This window comes from Oncorhynchus nerka, linkage group LG28 (assembly GCF_034236695.1).
Source record: "Oncorhynchus nerka isolate Pitt River linkage group LG28, Oner_Uvic_2.0, whole genome shotgun sequence".
Lineage (NCBI taxonomy): Eukaryota > Metazoa > Chordata > Actinopteri > Salmoniformes > Salmonidae > Oncorhynchus > Oncorhynchus nerka.
This window is the reverse complement of record NC_088423.1, coordinates 59578511-59600318: the sequence shown is the minus strand read 5'-3', so window position 1 is coordinate 59600318 and position 21808 is coordinate 59578511. Positions and strand designations below refer to the sequence as shown.

General features: G+C 44.1%; 1 protein-coding gene across 2 annotated transcripts in view; it reads left to right on the top strand.

Moving 5' to 3' along the window:
• Positions 1-1269: 1269 nt before the first annotated feature.
• LOC115113452 (USP6 N-terminal-like protein) overlaps positions 1270-21808 on the top strand; it is a 38710-nt gene continuing 18171 nt past the window's right edge. The window contains exons 1-3 of one of the 2 annotated variants that reach the window (XM_029641115.2): positions 1270-1499; positions 5069-5142; positions 5732-5819. In XM_029641115.2, the coding sequence (XP_029496975.1) occupies positions 5135-5142; positions 5732-5819 (96 nt within the window). In that variant the 5' untranslated portion in view covers positions 1270-1499; positions 5069-5134. The remainder of the gene's footprint in view (positions 1500-5068; positions 5143-5731; positions 5820-21808) is intronic. The other variant, XM_029641116.2, reaches the window with a different exon arrangement.

Sequence of the window (21808 nt, the reverse complement as noted above, 5' to 3'; positions counted from 1 at the left end):
CAGGAATTGTGTACAGATCCTTGAAACATCACGCTTATCAATGCTGAAACATGAGGTGATGGTGGTGGATGAATGGCATGACAAGGAACCTCAGGATCTCATCACGGTATATCTGTGCATTCAAATTGTCATTGATAATATGCAATTGTGTTTATAGTCCATAGCTTATGCCTGCCCATACCATAACCCCACTGCCACCATAGGGCACTCTATTCACAATGTTGACATCAGCAAATCGCTTGCCCACATGACGCCATACACTTGGTCTGCGGTTGTTGGACATACTGCCAATTTCTCTAAAACGACGTTGGAGATGGCTTATGGTAGAGCATTCAGCTCTGGTGGACATCCCTGCATTCAGCATGCCAATTGCACGCTCCCTCAACTTGAGACATCTATGGCATTGTGTTATGTGACAAAACGGCACATTTTAGAGTGGCTTTTATTGTCCCCAGCACAAGGTGCACCTGTGTAGTGATCATGCTGTTTAATCAGCTTCTTGATATTCCACACCTGTCAGGTGGATGGATTATCTTGGTAAAGGAAAAATGCTTACTAACAGGGATGTAAACAGGGATGGGGTGCCCGCGATAATGCCGCTTGTGCATATCATACAAAACATATCATACAAAATGGGTGATGGACATCCACAAATTTAATACATATCATACTTAATGGAGGGACTGGCTTTACATACAGAGTAATACGAAATGCTCTGAGACCAGGTTGCCTTATCAGTCATTGACCAATTCTTATGTAGTACCACTGCAATGTGTGCAATTATAATCATTTGTTTTTTTAATGTTTTAGTTTTCAAAATATAAAATCATTCTCACTTGCTTGTTTTGTACTCCGGTGGTATGCTGAACATCATGCCATATTATGCCATGGACTAAAATACAAGGTATATTGCAATCAGTGATCGTTGATGCTAATAAACACTCTGGGTGTATGCTTATAGTCTTTATTGACGCAAATATAATAATATAAAGTCTTACTTATTTTGTAGCCCTGAAGAACATACTAGAGGGCTCAGTTCTACACCGGAGTACAATACTACACCTTGGTTGGTGTAAAGCTGCAGTACAGCCAGGAGAGGGCGCAAAAAGCACATAATATACTTCACATCAGCCTCCACTGCAGTGTACATGAGGTGAGTCGATCCGTAAAAATAGGACTGTAAACGCAGGAGGACTGTACCTTTTTAAGCCATCATCATACAGCATGCATATTTCTGTCACGCATGCCACGCTGCTGCGCCTGCTCAGTGCACCCACCACAGACTGTTCAGTGACAAATGAACCACTATCCCGTTAGAAGTAGGTAGCCCGTGTGCTCCAGTATGGACCCACTGTAGACGTCGCGGCTATTGTTGCGATTCCGCGATTTGGGTGACAACTCCCGTGGATCTAAAATTCCAGGAGCGACGGGATAATGAGAAGAGGGAATTATAATATTTATACTGCAGGGATAGCGCAGAGAGATATCCACAATAAAAGGTAAATAATCTATATATTTCATTTATTGTTTTCTCGTGTAGAATTCTGCTGGCATAACGCTACGTTATAGGCTATGAAAATGCTGATGAATGCCACAACACCTACTCGTGCGGTTTGGTTTAGCCTTTTGTGCGTTGCCTGTATTGCTTTTGAATAGGCTATAGTTTTGCGTCTCCACAACCTTGCAGTTAAATTCTGAGACAGTGATCATATAGCAAATACATTATAGGTATAGTTATAGTTAATATTTTCTTGTAATTTACCCTATGAATGATGGAAGGTTTGCATTAATCTTCTTTTTCAGAACAGACTATTTCGTCATTCTCTGCTGAAAACACCCCATTAATATAATTATAAGCTATGAATGTCATTACATTTAATTCACAACAGGCAAAATCCCCTTGATATCAATGTAGCCTTTCTCTGTAGCATGGCGAATATGGTTATAAACAAACACCACAGTAACTTGATTTCCTGCTTTGGATAAGATTCAATAGATGGATTTGCATAGGTTGCCCGACGTGAAATACATAGGAACACTTATTTCCTTCCTTTTTTTGTTTTAAGTCCTGGAAAAGAGTATCTTTATTGTTTCACAATAGTATATATGCGCTATCAATCGTTGTGGTCATGCACAATTAGTTATGTGTTGTTTTTTTTCATGCATGTGCGTGTGTTCCTGTGCATGTTCATCTGTTCGTGACTCATTCCCTTTGTATCTATGTATGTGTGTGTGTGGGTCAACTTCCTCTGGACCAGATGTATAGTCAATCAGTTGGGGCACAACCGGCTACTTAAACCCTCTCTGGTCTCTCTTCTGGCCTCTGCCCTGCTAACAGCGACATTCTCAGTAACTCCATATGCCTGCTATGATTTCAGACCACTGACCACATGGCAGTTTCAGCCAGATGCTTGGAATAGTATGCAGCACATGCAGCGCATTATAATAGCGAGGATCACCGTCGCCTGTGTTTCCTCTTCTGAGTTTGTTGTTCTGAAAGTAAGATCAGAGGTAAAGAGGTGAAGCTGTTACTGACCATCAGTAGCCAACCATATTGATATTGATGTGTCCCGAACTGAGACTTCTGTTCCTTTGGTTAGGAGGGGTGTGCTCTCTGCTACCGCACAGAGCGCCAAGTCTAGTACCAAGAGGCTCCTTAACAGCTTCTACCCCCAAGCCTATGACCTGGGTGACTGGAGTCTTTGACAATTGTTTGGGCCTTCCTCTGGCACCGGCCCCAGTGACGTACTCCCTGTAGCGCCTTATGGCCAGATGCCAAGGAATTGCCACAACCAGGTGGTGATGCAACCGGTCAGGATGCTGTCGATGGTGCAGCTGTATAACGTTTTGAGAATCTGTGGACACATGCCAAATCTTTTCAGTCTCCTTGAGGGGGAAAAGGTGTTGTTGTGCCCTCTTCACAACTGTCTTGGTGTGTCTGGACTGTGATAGTTTCTTGGTGATGTGGACACCAAGGAACATGAAACTCTCGACCCGCTCCACTTCAGCCCAATGTTAATGGGGGCCTGTTCGGGCGCTGCGTTTCCTTTCGTCCACAATCAGCTCCTTTGTCTTGCTCACATTGAGAGGTTGCCTCCCCACACTGTCTCCGACCCTGTTCTAGCTGCCTGTGCCTGACTGCCGGTGCCTGACTGCCGGTGCTTGAGGGATGTGTGCAGGGTCTACATATGTCCAACATGTGCCCCCTCAAAATGAATACCATAAACAATACAGTTATCTTTCATTAGACTTGTGCCATGCTCCTGTTGCATGTAGTTGCAAACAGCGTTATGGAAACGTCTCCACTCGGTGGCTGAAAGCCAGTCACACAACCTAAATTAAGAGATACCAGAGTGATGGAATTACATTTCCTTTTTTACCGAAGCTGCCTTTCAATCAAGTTGGAAAATAACAACTATTGGTTGTGTAATCCTGGCCTCAAGGATAGTGATGAGATATGTCCTGCTGTGGTCCAGATTACGACTGATCTGGAACCAGGACACTGGTAATGATGCAGCCCATAGAAAGTGTGGATTAACTGGGATTAGGCCCATCCCGCTGTTTTGTTTTGGAGAGCACATTATTCACATTCTTGTACTGTAGGGATCCCACTGATGTGGTCTGTTCACATGATGGATTGAGTCAAAACCTGTGCTTGTGGTGTGTAGCACCACAGAGGCATAGGCATAAACATGCTACACTGCCACGTGTGAACAGGTAAACTCAGTGAGGGCAGAAAGCTTTGTAACGGGTTGGGAGGGCGGTGAAATCAATATTCACTTCTCGAACCGAAGCAAACTTCTGTAGGCCTACACTGGCCATCCATGTTCTCAAACAGGCCTACACAACGTACAGTTGAGGACCCTTGAACTGGTTGCCTTCATACTTTTTGGAGGATTAGCGTTACGTAATTTCATTGTGCACAGACGTGTGCGTGTGTGAGGTAGATTCCCGTGTAGGAGGGTGAAGAGAGAGAGGGGAAGGGAGCACGAAGGTGGGGTTAGTGGTTCTAAATAAACAGAGTAAAAATAACTCACGGACGCTTAATAAAGCTCAATCCAAGCTTATTCACCCATTGGGTCATACAGCTGATTAAACAAAAAACGTATTCACACAAGCACTGGTATTTAACCCTTTCTCCTATGCTGAGGCTTCTCCTACACCTCTAAACAGCCAATACATCTCTGTTGCTAGACAGAAACTTCGTGACATCTGTCCTTCCTCACTTCATCTGACCTGACCTCGACCCCAAATTGCTCACTCCTCCTCAACTCACGGCTGTTGCCTTGCACCAGACTGTCTCTTCTCCCATAGGATCCCCGATGGCTAACAATAACATATCCTGACAGAATGTAAACGTTCTACGTTCTTCTCTCTCCCTCAGCGACGTATTTCACATTTTCACGTTTAAAAGCCAGCACCCAACAGCAGGTACTGTCAGCCAAACACTGGCAGGACTCTTGGTTCCCAGGGGCTTGTATTACAGGTCCACCGAACAGACAGACACCCTGACGTCCTCCTCACACACTGCCAACATACTGTACATCCATATGGCCCTCTGCTTCTCAAACCTGTTTTCTGTTTACCTTTCACCCATTCAAATCTGCAAGTTTTGCTAGGTTTTTCATTATCTTCCCCAATAGACACACACAGTGGCCCACCACGTTTTAAACTATCCCACTACGGAAGGCATGTGAAGTGCATTCAGCCGTAGTGTGACACTGTGTCAACACTGAGCTGAGGAGCGAACACATGCTGTTCAGGGCTCTGTAGGCACAGTGGCAGGAGACGGTTACAGGCTTATGATCAACAATAGAGTGAATTTACCAACTGAATGGACAAATACAACATCACCTCCTCTTTTTACAGACATAGCCACCTTCTTGTTTTAAATTCATCACCCATGTGTATCCAGTAGTCAGTTAGACCGACATCTGGGGTTGGCTTGTTGGCATGCTGTAAAATTAAGAGCATGTCTGTTATATTTTTGCCAACACATTTGCCCACAACCATGCAAAACAAAGCATCTCGGATTTGACACGTTTTTTTATTTTATTTTCCTTTTCAGATATTGACATGAAGAAAGACATTGAAACGTGGATAGCAGAGGAACGCGCTGACATCATCTTGAAATATGATACGGTGGGTGGCGTTCAACAAATACACTGTTCAGAGGGTTTTAGGATGCTGTAAACTGTTTTCAAAGCTCTAAAATTGCCATGTGCACTTCCACCGTAGTTATTTCTCAATTACCCGATGACCAAAATAACCCAAGCGCCCTGTCCAACAAAAGCCTCTCCAGTTAGAGAACTAGATAAGGTTTGAAAGCTCACAGACATCAGTTATTACAAAGTTCCAGTAATAGTCATTTTAGTCACATAGCATAGCATAGCAATAGCGCTGTTTTGCCCCAGGCCTGCATTGATGTATCCATGACTAAGTTAGTCTAAGACTGGTCTGCTTATGTAGGTAGACTGCACCACCTCCATCACCTCCATAAACAAGGAAATAGATCAACCACACCAGTCAAAACCAAACAGCAGAGCTGTTGTGTCCACGCGAATGCAGTTTGTAATGCACGTCCTTGATGATCAGATGTTAATTCACTTTGGCCTGAATTTGTACTTTAAACAAACATGCATTCCATCTTCCCGTACATGTCACGGAGTTATCCCGTCTGACTGTACCACATGTCCTCTCTGTCTGCGTGTTGTCCATCTGGTTCACACAGGAGGAAGAGTTCGCACTTCTTTGAGCGTGTTGTTAAAAAGAGTGACCGTCGCTCTAAGAGGGAGAAGAAAGAGAAGCCGAATTTGAATGTGTGTATGTGTGTTGCTAAGCAATGTGTGTGTGGGTTGATGAAGAAGCCTAATAGCATGCTTGTGGTTTGTTGTGTAACAGAAAATGATTATATAATATAATATGGAGGAGATTTAGACACACATATGCAGCTAAAACAGTGACAGTTGCCAGGCAAACACAATCATACTGTACGAGTGATTACATAGGCCCATATGTGCATGTATGTTGTTAATTCTATAAAACCTATAGAAGTATACGTTATAAAATGATAGATTATGCAGTCTGTTTAGTACAAACTGGAGGTCATGACCTTCAAGCGATCCAAATTACCCTAGCAATATCTGTCTGACAGTGTCCCCTCTTCAAATGTGTGTCAGCAGACACACTGACACTGGAAAGTGCAAGAGGGAGGGAGAGCGAGGGAGGGAGAACTACAGCGAATGAGATAGAGTTGACACTCAAAATAGCAAGAGAGAGCGAGTAGGAATGAGACAGAGTTAAATTTAGCTCACAGGCAACAAGACATGAGAACATACTGTACATAGGATCTGCAGTTGAGCCAGTTTGCTACAGAAGGAAAATAATGCTGCAGCCACAAAAAAATGTATAAGTTACGAGGACATTTTTGCAGGGTTGATACATACATAAGAGAAGATTAAGTCTGATATTTCAAAGTCGAAATACAAACTTTAGAAGCCTTTTTTTAAAACCCTAAATACACTACAAGTAAAACATATGTTGCATTGCAGGAAGGTTATCCTGCAATAGGGTGATCATATTAAGATCGGACATCTGTAGAGGGGACCCTGTCTGGCCTTAGCAACACCTGTGACAACGGCCACAGCTAGACCATAGCAATCAATTACACCATGGTCTCTCTCAGCTACTGAACCATAACTGAAATCAGCTGATTTCTGTCTGTCTGTAGGATTCTACTGTCTATGTGGTATTTGACTTCTGAACAGAAGAAGCACACACTGTCTCAGACCTCAGGTGGTGACAGTACAGACACCATGTCTTTAGTGCAATTCACCGTGGGTGTTCTGTTTAATGTAAGGTGCAGATGGCTTAGTCAGGTTGCCATTTCTGTTTCTGTTTGGCAAAGACAACAACTTGGCTGCCCTTTGATGTTGTCTTGCCAAACAAGTTTATGACTTATTATAAACTGGGTGGTTCAAGCCCTGAATGCTGATTGGCTGACAGCCGTGGAATATCAGACCATATACCACGGGTATGACAAAACATTTATTTTTACTGGTCTAATTACGTTGGTAACCATTTTATAATAGCAATATGGCACCTCCGAGGTTTGTGGTATATGGTTAATATCACACGGCTAATGGGTGTGTCCAGGCACTCCACTCCACTCCATGAACAACCTTAGCCATGGTATATTGGCCATATACCACACCCCCCCATGCCTTATTGCTTAATTATACAATGGGTGGGTGTAATCTTGAATGCTGATTGATTAAAACTGCATTCCAGCCGGTGTCTATTCCATAAGTTAAATCTATGACTTTAAAATGCCTATTTACTCTGTTCCATCTGACTGCACAATCCACTGTCTCATCAGCCCAGCCAGGCAATTTATAAACTTTATCTCCACTATAAAAAAAACATGTAGACTTTATCTTACATTTCTTTTAGACTAACAATTATTTTTCAACAGAAGAGATTTGTATAAACCTCGCTGTCTGTCTCTCTGACATTTGCAACATTGTTTTAGTATTCAAGTTCGATCTCCAGCTGTCGCATAGTAATGAACGTGTCAGGAGTTGGAAGTCGGGATGAGACAGACACAGGCAGCTTTTCTCATCCAGTCGAAATCATGAATCAGCATCAGTTTTATGGATATATATATACAAATAAATATAAATGAAAAACCGGTCAAATGAAACAATAACAGCTAGTTTGCAGTATTTTTCCAGTTTCAGTTTGAAGTGATTGTGTTAGCTGTGTTGTTGGCTAGCTCCTCTGAACAGCAGTGTCCTGACGAGAGAGCACATTTTCTATGCCAGGTGAAATTGCGCCTCATTAGCTCATTGTTATGGATGTATCCAAATAAATGTCACTAGAAAACAGCTTGAACAAAATGTAAATAAAATAAAATGTTATTGGTCACATACACATATTTAGCAAATGTTATTGTGAGTGTAGCGAAATGCTTGTGTTCCTAGCTCCAGCAGTGCAGTAGTTTCTATCAATTCATCACATCTGTTGCAAAGGAGTAAGGATGTTAGGGACAATATAGGATGAATAACAATATTTGTTTGCTAAAATAATAATTGCTTGAGAAAAATGTTATGCAATGGCAATCCTGGTTATAGGTAACAATCCTTTGCACAAAATGCTGACATTATTACGCATATTCATTGTAAATGATGGAAATTAAAGATACACAAGATATTTGAATATATACATGTATATTTTTCCATAATAGCTATATATATAAAGCAAATTGAGGGGAGAGCGATGGAAATACTTTTAGCTGTTAATCTGCTTCTGTTCTGTGGGTGGCACTGTATGCTCTTTTCGAATGATGGGTCCTGGCCTATCAGGGGCCTAGGGATCCGGGGGACGGGGATGGTCTGCCGGTCACTGGGATGACAACCCAACTTGTTAGGGGCTTTGGCGGGTGGAGTAGTGGAGAACAATTGAAGGGTTACTTAGTAGCAATGCAAATATCATGGTACAGCTACAGTATATGGCCACTCAATCACTATGGTACTTTTTAATACATTGAATAAATATATATATATATATATATTTAACCTTTAAGCAAGTCAGTTAAGAACAAATTCTTATTTACAATGACGGCCTACCCCGGCCAAACCCGGATAACGCTAGGCCAATTGTGCACCGCCCTATGGGACTCCCAATCACGGCCAGATGTGATGCAGCCAGGATTCGAACCAGGGACTGCAGTGACGGCTCTTGCACTGAGATGTGTATACTACAAGTGTACACGAAAAGTGTTGATGATGAATAGATTTGAAACTTGTATCTCATTATGGTGAAAGGGTGAAAAAAGCATAGCCAGTGATAATTGTAATGGCTTAGCAGATAATAAGAAAATAAGAACAATATTTACCAGGCTCAAAGAGAGGGAATATAATATCTATTGTTTAGATGAAACTCATTCAAAATTTTAAATGAAGGTGAGTGGAAAATGGACTGGGGGGTGAAATACAATTGTAAGTTTACTTACACTTACGTTGGAGTCATTAACATTTGTTTTTCAACCACTCCACAAATGTATTGTTAACAAACTATAGTTTTGGTAAGTCAGTTAGGACATCTACTTTGTGCAGGACACAAGTAATCTTTCCAACAATTGCTTACAGACAGATTATTTCAATTTATAACTCACTGTATCACAATTCCAGTACGGGTCAGAAGTATACATACATTATATGTATGCCTTTAAACAGCTTGGTAAATTACATACAATTATGTAATGACTTTATAAGCTTCTGATAGGCTAATTGACAACATTTGAGTCAATTGGAGGTGTAACTGTGGATGTATTCCAAGGTCTACCTTTAATGTCGTGACTGACATCGTGGGAAAATCAAAAGAAATCAGCCAAGACCTCAGAAAATAAATTGTAGACCTCCACAAGTCTGGCTCATCCTTGGGAGCAGTAAACCAAGTCCTATATCAACATAACCTGAAAGGCTGCTCAGCAAGGAAGAAGCCACTGCTCCAAAACCTCCATAAAAAGCTAGACTACGGTTTGCAACTGCACATGGGGGCAGAGATCGTACTTTTTGGAGAAATGCCCTCTGGTCTGATGAAACAGAAATAGAACTGTTTGGCCATAATGACCATTGTTATGTTTGGAGGAAAAAGGGGGAGGCTTGCGAGCCGAAGAACACCATCCCAACCGTGAAGCACGGGGGTGGCAACATCATGTTGTGGGGATGCTTTGCTGCAGGGGGGACTGGTGCATTTCACAAAATAGATGGCATCGTGAGAAGGGAAATTATGTGGATATACTGAAGCAACATCTCAAGACAATCACGAAGTTAAAGCTTGGTCAAAATGGGTCTTCCAAATGAACAACGACCCCAAGCTCACTTCCAAAGTTGTGGCAAAATGGCTTAAGGACAACAAAATCAAGGTATTGGAGTGGCCATCACAAAACCCTGACCTCAATCCTACAGAAAATTAGTGGGCAAGAACTGAAAAAACGTGTGCGAGCAAGGAGGCTTACAAACCTGACTCAGTTACACCAGCTCTGTCAGGAGGAATGGACCAAAATTCACCCAACTTATTGTGGGAAGCTTGTGGAAGGCTACCTGAAAAGTTTGACCCAAGTTAAACAATTTAAAGGCAATGCTACCAAATACTAAACGTCTGGCCTACCGGGAATGTGATAAAAGAAATAAAAGCTGAAATAAATAATTCTCTCTGCTATTATTCTGACATTTCACATTCTTAAAACAAAGTGGTGATCCCAACTGACCTAAGACAGGGAATTTTTACTAGGATTAAATGTCGTTGTGAAAAACTGAGTTTAAATGTATTTGGCTAATGTGTATGTAAACTTCCGACTTCAACTGTATACTTCTCCCATGGGCAAAGAAACTCAGAAGGGGTGATGATATTAATTAACAGTTATTTTGATACTGTCCAAACAGCAAGGTGGAGGGATGATCTAAAATATGTTATTGGACCATCAACAGATATGGCTCAAATAATGATGATCCATATGCTTCTTTGTAAATACTGTATATAAACTCGGCAAAAAAGAAACATCCTCTGACTGTCAACTGCATTTATTTTCAGCAAACTTAACATGTGTAAATATTTGTATGAACATAACAAGATCCAACAACTGAGACATAAACTGAACAAGTTCCACAGACATGCGACTAACAGAAATGGAATAATATGTCCCTGAACAAACAGGGGGGTGGGGGGGGGTCAAAATCCAAAGTAACAGTCAGTATCTGGTGTGGCCCCCAGCTGCATTAAGTACTGCAGTGCATCTCCTCCTCATGGACTGAACCAAATTTGCCAGTTCTTGCTGTGAGATGTTACACCACTCTTCCACCAAGGCACCTGCAAGTTCCCAGACATTTCTGGGGGGAATGGCCCTAGCCCTCACACTCCGATCCAACCGGTCCCAGACATACTCAATGGGATTGAGATCCGGGCTCTTCGCTGACCATGGCAGAACACTGACATTCCTGTCTTGCAGGAAATCACACACACAACGAGCAGTATGGCTGGTGGTGGCATTGTCATGCTGGAGGGTCATGTCAGTAGGAGCCTGCAGGAAGGGTACCACCTGAGGGAGGAGCATGTCTTCCCCTGCACACCTGTGCAGGTGTTGTTACACGTGGTCTGCCACTGCGAGGACGATCAGCTGTCCGTCCTGTCTCCCTGTAGCGCTGTCATCTCACAGTACGGACATTGCAATTTTTTGCCCTTGCCACATCTGCAGTCCTCATGCCTCCTTGCAGCATGCCTAAGGCACGTTCACACAGATGAGCAGGGACCCTGGGCATCTTTCTTTTGATGTTTTTCAGAGTCAGTATAAAGACCTCTTTAGTGTAAGCTGTTCGTGTCTTAAAGACCGTTCCACAGGTGCATGTTCATTAATTGTTCATGGTTCATTGAACAGGCATGAGAAACAGTGTTTAAACACTTTGCAATAAAGTTCTATGTAGTTATTTGGATTTTTACAAATGATCTTTGAAAGACAGGGTCCTGAAAAAGGGCGTTTCTTTTTTTGCTGAGTTTATAATAAATGATCACCCCTGCAAGCAATACAATACTCTATTATTATGGTGGGAGATTATAATACTGTTTTAAATACCTCAATGGACCGTAAAGGAAATCACATGACAAAATATCACCCTCATGCTCTTCAGGACGTCATGAATGTCATGAATACATTGGAACTAGTGAATATATGGAGTCTTAAATATCCTAATGATATATATATGGCGGAGGCTCAATCAAGCTAGTCGTCTTGACTTCTTTCTTATGTCATTCTCGTTGGCACCAAAAGTGAAAAAAGTGTTGATAGGGGATAGAATGCTGTCGGATCATCAGATAATTGGCATGTACATTACCCTTACTGAATTTCCAAGTGGGCGAAGATATTGGAAATTCAATCAAAGCCTATTGGATAATAACTTGTTTTTAACTAGAGGATGCATTTGTAACTGCATTTTTTCAACATAACATAGGTACAGCATATCCGCTTATTGTATGGGACACATTTAAATGTGACATTAGAGGCCATGCAATTCAGTACTCATGTCACACCCTGACCTTAGTTATCTTTGTTTTCTTTATTATTTTGGTTAGGTCAGGGTGTGACGAGGGTGGTATGTATGTTTTTGTCTTGTCTAGGTTTTTTTGTATATCCATGGGGTTGTGGTTTGTCTAGGTAAATGTAGGTCTATGTTGGCCTGAATTGGTTCCCAATCAGAGGCAGCTGTTTATCGTTGTCTCTGATTGGGGATCCTATTTAGGTTGCCATTTTTCCATTTTGGTTTTGTGGGTTATTGTCTATGTGTAGTTCCATGTCAGCACTCGGTTTATCATAGCGGCACATTTTTGTTAGTTTGTTTAGTGTTTTTCGTTTAAATAAAGAAGAATGTATTCTTATCACGCTGCGCCTTGGTCTCATCATTACGACGAACGTGACAACTCATCTCTAAAACAAAAGCAATTTAGGTCAAAGGAGTCCATACTAACAAAGGATATAGAAGGTCTAACAGAACAGATAGATAGCAATAAAAAAATACCATATAAGCACAAGTTAGAGGAAAAACAAAAAGAAATGGAGGAACTTATTCAAGAAAGTTAGAGTGGAATATATTATATTAATAAAGCAAACTGGATGGAATATGTGGAAAAATGCACCAAATTCTTTTTAAATCTTCAACATAGAAATGCTACCAGAAATAATTGACTGAAACTTGTTACAAATGACGGAGTTACCCATGATTCACCAAATTATATTTTGAAAGAGGAAGCAAAGTACTTTAAGAGTATGTTTTTGTTTCAGTCTCCTCCATCTCCTCTAACCAAAGCTAATTGTATGGATTGTTTAAAAAAAATAATGTAACATTAACAGCCGTACAGAAAGACTTGTGATGGTGAAATGAAAGTGGAGGAACTTCTTGATGCAATTAAAGCCTTTAAGTCCGGGAAAACTCCAGGGCTGGATGGCATAACAGTTGAGGTAAACCAAACCTTTGTTGATATACTCAGAGGACTGTTATTAGCATGTTTTAATCACTCCTATATAAATGGTAGATTATCAGACACTCACCAAGAATGTCTGATTTTATTATTACTGAAACAGGATACAAGTGGGAAATATAAAGATCCAGTCCGTTTAAAAAAATTGGAGGCCCCCCTTACACTTCAGTGTTGTGGTGCAAAAATTCTAGCAAAATGTATAGCGCATAGAATTGAAAAGGAATTGTGAGACATTATTCATTCTAATTAGACAGGTTGTTTACATGGGTGATACATTGGAGATAATATAAGGCAAGTACTGGAAACAATAGAACACTCTTAAAAATTTGGAAACCAGGCTATTTATAGCGGAATTTGAAAAGTATTTTAATAAAGTATGACTAGAGTTTATATACACTGCTCAAAAAAATAAAGGGAACACTTAAACAACACAATGTAACTCCAAGTCAATCACACTTCTGTGAAATAAAACTGTCCACTTAGGAAGCAACACTGATTGACCCGACATCCACAGGTGGGGGTTGTGCTTACAGCCCAACACCGTGCAGGACGTTTGGCATTTGCCAGAGAACACCAAGATTGGCAAATTCGCCACTGGCGCCCTGTGCTCTTCACAGATGAAAGCAGGTTCACACTGAGCACATTTACATTTTACATTTAAGTCATTTAGCAGACGCTCTTATCCAGAGCGACTTACAAATTGGTGCATTCACCTTATGACATCCAGTGGAGCAGCCACTTTACAATAGTGCATCTAAATCTTTTAAGGGGGGGGGGTTGAGAAGGATTACTTTATCCTATCCTAGGTATTCCTTAAAGAGGTGGGGTTTCAGGTGTCTCCGGAAGGTGGTGATTGACTCCGCTGTCCTGGCATCGTGAGGGAGTTTGTTCCACCATTGGGGGGCCAGAGCAGCGAACAGTTTTGACTGGGCTGAGCGGGAACTGTACTTCCTCAGTGGTAGGGAGGCGAGCAGGCCAGAGGTGGATGAACGCAGTGCCCTTGTTTGGGTGTAGGGCCTGATCAGAGCCTGGAGGTACTGAGGTGCCGTTCCCCTCACAGCTCCGTAGGCAAGCACCATGGTCTTGTAGCGGATGCGAGCTTCAACTGGAAGCCAGTAGAGAGTGGAGGAGCGGGGTGACGTGAGAGAACTTGGGAAGGTTGAACACCAGACGGGCTGCGGCGTTCTGGATGAGTTGTAGGGGTTTAATGGCACAGGCAGGGAGCCCAGCCAACAGCGAGTTGCAGTAATCCAGACGGGAGATGACAAGTGCCTGGATTAGGACCTGCGCCGCTTCCTGTGTGAGGCAGGGTCGTACTCTGCGGATGTTGTAGAGCATGAACCTACAGGAACGGGCCACCGCCTTGATGTTAGTTGAGAACGACAGGGTGTTGTCCAGGATCACGCCAAGGTTCTTAGCGCTCTGGGAGGAGGACACAGTGGAGTTGTCAACCGTGATGTGGAGATCATGGAACGGGCAGTCCTTCCCCGGGAGGAAGAGCAGCTCCGTCTTGCCGAGGTTCAGCTTGAGGTGGTGATCCGTCATCCACACTGATATGTCTGCCAGACATGCAGAGATGCGATTCGCCACCTGGTCATCAGAAGGGGGAAAGGAGAAGATGAATTGTGTGTTGTCTGCATAGCAATGATAGGAGAGACCATGTGAGGTTATGACAGAGCCAAGTGACTTGGTGTATAGCGAGAATAGGAGAGGGCCTAGAACAGAACCCTGGGGGACACCAGTGGTGAGAGCACGTGGTGAGGAGACGGATTCTCGCCACGCCACCTGGTAGGAGCGACCTGTCAGGTAGGACGCAATCCAAGCGTGGGCCGCGCCGGAGATGCCCAACTCGGAGAGGGTGGAGAGGAGGATCTGATGGTTCACAGTATCGAAGGCAGCCGATAGGTCTAGAAGGATGAGAGCAGAGGAGAGAGAGTTAGCTTTAGCAGTGCGGAGCGCCTCCGTGATACAGAGAAGAGCAGTCTCAGTTGAATGACTAGTCTTGAAACCTGACTGATTTGGATCAAGAAGGTCATTCTGAGAGAGATAGCGGGAGAGCTGGCCAAGGACGGCACGTTCAAGGGTTTTGGAGAGAAAAGAAAGAAGGGATACTGGTCTGTAGTTGTTGACATCGGAGGGATCGAGTGTAGGTTTTTTCAGAAGGGGTGCAACTCTCGCTCTCTTGAAGACGGAAGGGACGTAGCCAGCGGTCAGGGATGAGTTGATGAGCGAGGTGAGGTAAGGGAGAAGGTCTCCGGAAATGGTCTGGAGAAGAGAGGAGGGGATAGGGTCAAGCGGGCAGGTTGTTGGGCGGCCGGCCGTCACAAGACGCAAGATTTCATCTGAGAGAGAGGGGAGAAAGAGGTCAGAGCACAGGGTAGGGCAGTGTGAGCAGAACCAGCGGTGTTGTTTGACTTAGCAAACGAGGATCGGATGTCGTCGACCTTCTTTTCAAAATGGTTGACGAAGTCATCTGCAGAGAGGAGGAGGAGGGGGGGAGGGTGATTCAGGAGGGAGGAGAAGGTGGCAAAGAGCTTCCTAGGGTTAGAGGCAGATGCTTGGAATTTAGAGTGGTAGAAAGTGGCTTTAGCAGCAGCGACAGAAGAGGAAAATGTAGAGAGGAGGGAGTGAAAGGATGCCAGGTCCGCAGGGAGGGAGTTTTCCTCCATTTCCGCTCGGCTGCCCGGAGCCCTGTTCTGTGAGCTCGCAATGAGTCGTCGAGCCACGGAGCGGGAGGGGAGGACCGAGCCGGCCTGGAGGATAGGGGACATAGAGAGTCAAAGGATGCAGAAAGGGAGGAGAGGAGGGTTGAGGAGGCAGAATCAGGAGATAGGTTGGAGAAGGTTTGAGCAGAGGGAAGAGATGATAGGATGGAAGAGGAGAGAGTAGCGGGGGAGAGAGAGCGAAGGTTGGGACGGCGCGATACCATCCGAGTAGGGGCAGTGTGGGAAGTGTTGGATGAGAGCGAGAGGGAAAAGGATACAAGGTAGTGGTCGGAGACTTGGAGGGGAGTTGCAATGAGGTTAGTGGAAGAACAGCATCTAGTAAAGATGAGGTCGAGCGTATTGCCTGCCTTGTGAGTAGGGGGAAGGTGAGAGGGAGAGGTCAAAAGAGGAGAGGAGTGGAAAGAAAGAGGCAGAGAGGAATGAGTCAAAGGTAGACGTGGGGAGGTTAAAGTCGCCCAGAACTGTGAGAGGTGAGCCGTCCTCAGGAAAGGAGCTTATCAAGGCATCAAGCTCATTGATGAACTCTCCGAGGGAACCTGGAGGGCGATAAATGATAAGGATGTTAAGCTTGAAAGGGCTGGTAACTGTGACAGCATGGAATTCAAAGGAGGCGATAGACAGATGGGTAAGGGGAGAAAGAGAGAATGACCACTTGGGAGAGATGAGGATCCCGGTGCCACCACCCCGCTGACCAGAAGCTCTCGGGGTGTGCGAGAACACGTGGGCGGACGAAGAGAGAGCAGTAGGAGTAGCAGTGTTATCTGTGGTGATCCATGTTTCCGTCAGTGCCAAGAAGTCGAGGGACTGGAGGGAGGCATAGGCTGAGATGAACTCTGCCTTGTTGGCCGCAGATCGGCAGTTCCAGAGGCTACCGGAGACCTGGAACTCCACGTGGGTCGTGCGCGCTGGGACCACCAGATTAGGGTGGCCGCGGCCACGCGGTGTGGAGCGTTTGTATGGTCTGTGCAGAGAGGAGAGAACAGGGATAGACAGACACATAGTTGACAGGCTACAGAAGAGGCTACGCTAATGCAAAGGAGATTGGAATGACAAGTGGACTACACGTCTCGAATGTTCAGAAAGTTGAGCTTACGTAGCAAGAATCTTATTGACTAAAATGATTAAAAATGATACAGTACTGCTGAAGTAGGCTAGGTGGCAGTGGCTGCGTTGTTGACTTTGTAGGCTAGCTGGCAGTGGCTGCGTTGTTGATTACGTTACGTTGCGTTAAAAGAACGACAATAGCTGGCTAGGTAACCTAGAAAATCGCTCTAGACTACACAATTATCTTTGATACAGAGACGGCTATGTAGCTAGCTATGTAGCTAGCTACGATCAAACAAATCAAACCGTTGTACTGTAATGAAATGAAATGAAAATGTGATACTACCTGTGGAGCGAGGCGGGATGCGACCGGGTTGTTGAGTTCTAATCGGTAGACGTTGGCTAGCTGTTAGCTAGCTAGCAGTGTCTCCTACGTTAAGGACGACAAATAGCTGGCTGCGTTGTTGATTCAGGGGCTAGCTGGCTAGCTAGCTAGCAGTGTTGATTACGTTACGTTGCGTTAACCTGTTGCTTCTACTCGGGACGCTTGCCTCCCAACTAGAGCTCTGGAAATGCAAATGCGCTACGCTAAATGCTAATAGTATTAGTTAAAACTCAAAAGTTCATTAAAATACACATGCAGGGTATCGAATTAAAGCTACACTCGTTGTGAATCCAGGCAACAAGTCAGATTTTTAAAATGCTTTTCGGCGAAAGCATGAGAAGCTATTATCTGATAGCATGCAACACCCCAAAAGACCCACAGGGGACGTAAACAAAATAATTAGCATTTCGGCGTTACACAAACCGCACAATAAAATAGAAAACATTCATTACCTTTCACCATCTTCTTTGTTGGCACTCCTAGATGTCCCATAAACACTATTTGGGTCTTTATTTCGATTAAATCGGTCCATATAAAGCCTAGATATCGTTATATGTAGACTGTGTGATAAACGAAAAAAACATTGTTTCAAAACGTAACGTCATTTTTTAAAATTCAAAAAGTCGACGATAAACTTTCACAAAACACTTGAAATACGTTTGTAATGCAACTTTAGGTATTAGTAAACGTTAATAAGCGATAAAATTCATCAGGAGGCGATGTAAAGATCATTAGCTGTCCGTCTGGAAAAATGTCCGGCTAGAAACTCAACGAAAATATCCGGTCCTAGACCGGATTAGATACGGTGTCCTGCATGTGTTTGACCAAGAAAAAACTCGAAGGGAAATGACAAGACTCTAGACACCGTGTGGAAGCTGTAGGTACTGCAACCTCAGTCAATTAATTGTGGTTCACCTTTATCAATGGGATCAAGTAGCGCATGGATATATTTTCCCATTTTCAGTGATCAGTTTTTCCTGTGCTTTTCGATGTAAATGCCATTCTGGTAAAGCCACAGCAGTGATTTAACCCGTTTTTTAAACGTCTGAGTGTTTTCTATCCACACAGACTAAGCAAATGCATATACTATATTCCTGGCATGAGTAGCAGGGCGCTGAAATGTTGCGCAATTTTTAACAGAATGTTCAAAAAAGTAGAGGGTCGACTGAAGAGGTTAAAAGAACGACAATAGCTGGCTAGGTAACCTAGAAAATCGCTCTAGACTACACAATTATTTACACAATTATCTTTGATACAGAGACGGCTATGTAGCTAGCTATGTAGACGGTGGGCGTTAGCTAGCTGGCTAGCTGCTGGGCAGATACGTTAGGACGACGAAATACGATAATTACGCAATTATCTTTGATATAAAGACGGCTATGTAGCTAGCTAAGAAGAAATTGCTAAGATTATGAAATGTAATGAAATGTAATGAAAAGTTATACCAGGAGGGTGGGCCTCCTGGTCCACCCACAACCCTAGAACACACACTTTATACTGGCTGGGCTTCACAGACACCTCCCTCACCTCCAGGTGACAGACGTGACAGTCTGGAGACGCCGTGGAGAACATTCTGCTGCCTGCAACATCCTCCAGCATGACCGGTTTGACGGTGGGTCAGTCATGGTGTGGGGTGGCATTTCTTTGGGTGGCCGCACAGCCCTCCATATGCTCGCCAGAGGTAAACTGACTGCCATTAGGTACCGAGATGAGATCCTCAGACCCCTTGTGAGACCCCTTGTTGGCCCTGGGTTCCTCAGACCCCTTGTTGGCCCTGGGTTCTTCCTAATGCAAGACAATGCTAGACCTCATGTGGCTGGAGTGTGTCAGCAGTTCCTGCAAGAGGAAGGCATTGATGCTATGGACTGGCCCGCCCGTTCCCCAAACCTGAATCCAATTGAGCACATCTGGTACATCATGTTTCGCTCCATCCACCAGGAGTTGGCGGATGCTTTAGTCCAGGTCTGGGGGGAGATCCCTCAGGAGACCATCCGCCACCTCATCAGGAGCATGCCCAGGCGTTGTAGGGAGGTCATACAGGCACGTGGAGGCCACACACACTACGGAGCCTCATTTTGACTTGTTTTAAGGACATTACATCAAAGTTGGATCAGCCTATAGTGTGGTTTTCCACTTTACATTTACATTTACATTTAAGTCATTTAGCAGACGCTCTTATCCAGAGCGACTTACAAATTGGTGCTTTCACCTTATGACATCCAGTGGAACAGCCACTTTACAATAGTGCATCTAAATCTTTTAAGGGGGGGTGAGAAAGATTACTTTATCCTATCCTAGGTATTCCTTAAAGAGGTGGGGTTTCAGGTGTCTCCGGAAGGTGGTGATTGACTCCGCTGTCCTGGCGTCGTGAGGGAGTTTGTTCCACCATTGGGGGGCCAGAGCAGCGAACAGTTTTGACTGGGCTGAGCGGGAACTGTACTTCCTCAGTGGTAGGGAGGCGAGCAGGCCAGAGGTGGATGAACGCAGTGCCCTTGTTTGGGTGTAGGGCCTGATCAGAGCCTGGAGGTACTGAGGTGCCGTTCCCCTCACAGCTCCGTAGGCAAGCACCATGGTCTTGTAGCGGATGCGAGCTTCAACTGGAAGCCAGTGGAGAGAGCGGAGGAGCGGGGTGACGTGAGAGAACTTGGGAAGGTTGAACACCAGACGGGCTGCGGCGTTCTGGATGAGTTGTAGGGGTTTAATGGCACAGGCAGGGAGCCCAGCCAACAGCGAGTTGCAGTAATCCAGACGGGAGATGACAAGTGCCTGGATTAGGACCTGCGCCGCTTCCTGTGTGAGGCAGGGTCGTACTCTGCGGATGTTGTAGAGCATGAACCTACAGGAACGGGCCACCGCCTTGATGTTAGTTGAGAACGACAGGGTGTTGTCCAGGATCACGCCAAGGTTCTTAGCGCTCTGGGAGGAGGACACGATGGAGTTGTCAACCGTGATGGCGAGATCATGGAACGGGCAGTCCTTCCCCGGGAGGAAGAGCAGCTCCGTCTTGCCGAGGTTCAGCTTGAGGTGGTGATCCGTCATCCACACTGATATGTCTGCCAGACAAGACTTTAATTTTGAGTGTGACTCCAGACCTCCATGGGTTGATAAATTTGATTTCTATTGATAATTTTTGTGTGATTTTGTTGTCAGCACATTCAACTATGTAAAGGAAAAAGTATTTAATAAGAATATTTCATTCATCCAGATCTAGGATGTGTTATTTTAGTGTTCCCTTAATTTTTTTGAGCAGTGTATAAATGCCTGGACCATTTACAATTTGGAGAATCTCTTATAAAATGGGTTAAAATTATGTATAAAAAATATTTACCAAATAAACTAAAGTAAATAATTAGAAAAAGTAACACAACAATATAACAATAACGAGTCTATATCAGGGGTTACCGGTACCAAGTGTGCGGGAGGGGGGGTACAGGTTAGTTGAGGTAATTTGTAAATGTGGGTAGAATTGAAGTGACTATAAATAGATAATAAACAGCGAGTAGCAGCAGTGTACATAACAAATGGAGGGGAGGGAGGGAGCAGTCAATGTAAATAGTCCAGTGGACATTTGATTAATTATTCAGCAGTCTTCTGGGGGTAGAAGCTATTAAGGAGCCTTTTGGTCCTAGACTTGGCGCTCCGGTCCCACTTGCCATGCGGTAGCAGAGAAAACAGTTTATGACTTGGGTGACTGGAGTCTCTGACAATTTTGTGGGCTTTCCTCTGACTCCGCCTATTATATAGGTCCTGGATGGCAGGAAGCTTGGCCCCAATGATGTACTGGGCCATACGCACTGCCCTCTGTAGCGCCTTATGGTCAGATGCATAGCAGTTACCATACCCGGCGGTGATGCAACCGGTCAGGATGCTCTCGATGGTGTAGCTGTAGAACCTTTTGAGGATCTGGGGACCCATGCAAAATCTTTTCAGTCTCCTGAGGTGGAAAATGTTTTTTTTGTGCCCTCTTCACAATTGTCTTGGTATGTTTGGACCATGATAGTTCATTGATGATGTGGAAACCAAGGAACTTGAAACTCTCGACCCGCTCCACTACAGCCCCGTCGATGGTAATTAGGGGGCTGTTCGGCCCTCCTTTTCCTGTAGTCCACGTTAAGCTCCTTTGTCTTGCTCACATTGAGGGAGAGGTTGTTGTGAGCTGTACACAGTGAACTTCCTACTAGGGCACACCGCCTCATTACTAACAGCATAACTCTAGTTCATAGGCACATGATTACTGCATACAATATATGTAGGATCAACAGAGGCATTCAGGGCAGTTAGGGGGACATGAAGTAAGTTACTTACATTTGCTGCAGCATTATGACAACTCAGCGACACAGTGGTAGCGATTGAGCTGGTCTTGGGTCTTTGATAAGTCATTGTCTCAATGCAGCCTTGAAATGCATGGACAGAGTCCAGGAGCCAATATGATTATTTTTATAGTCCCGTACTCCTTCAAACATTCAGAGTGGCATGCCAGAGTGGCATCCTGCTTTCTCCTAGAAGAGAAAGAAAAAGTAAACGAGCGTGGATTCTAGTTTCGGTACTAGTTTGCTAAGAGTAGCCAATTCTCTCCTGTCTTCCTCTGCAAGCAAACAGTTGCTACATTGAAAGTATGGGT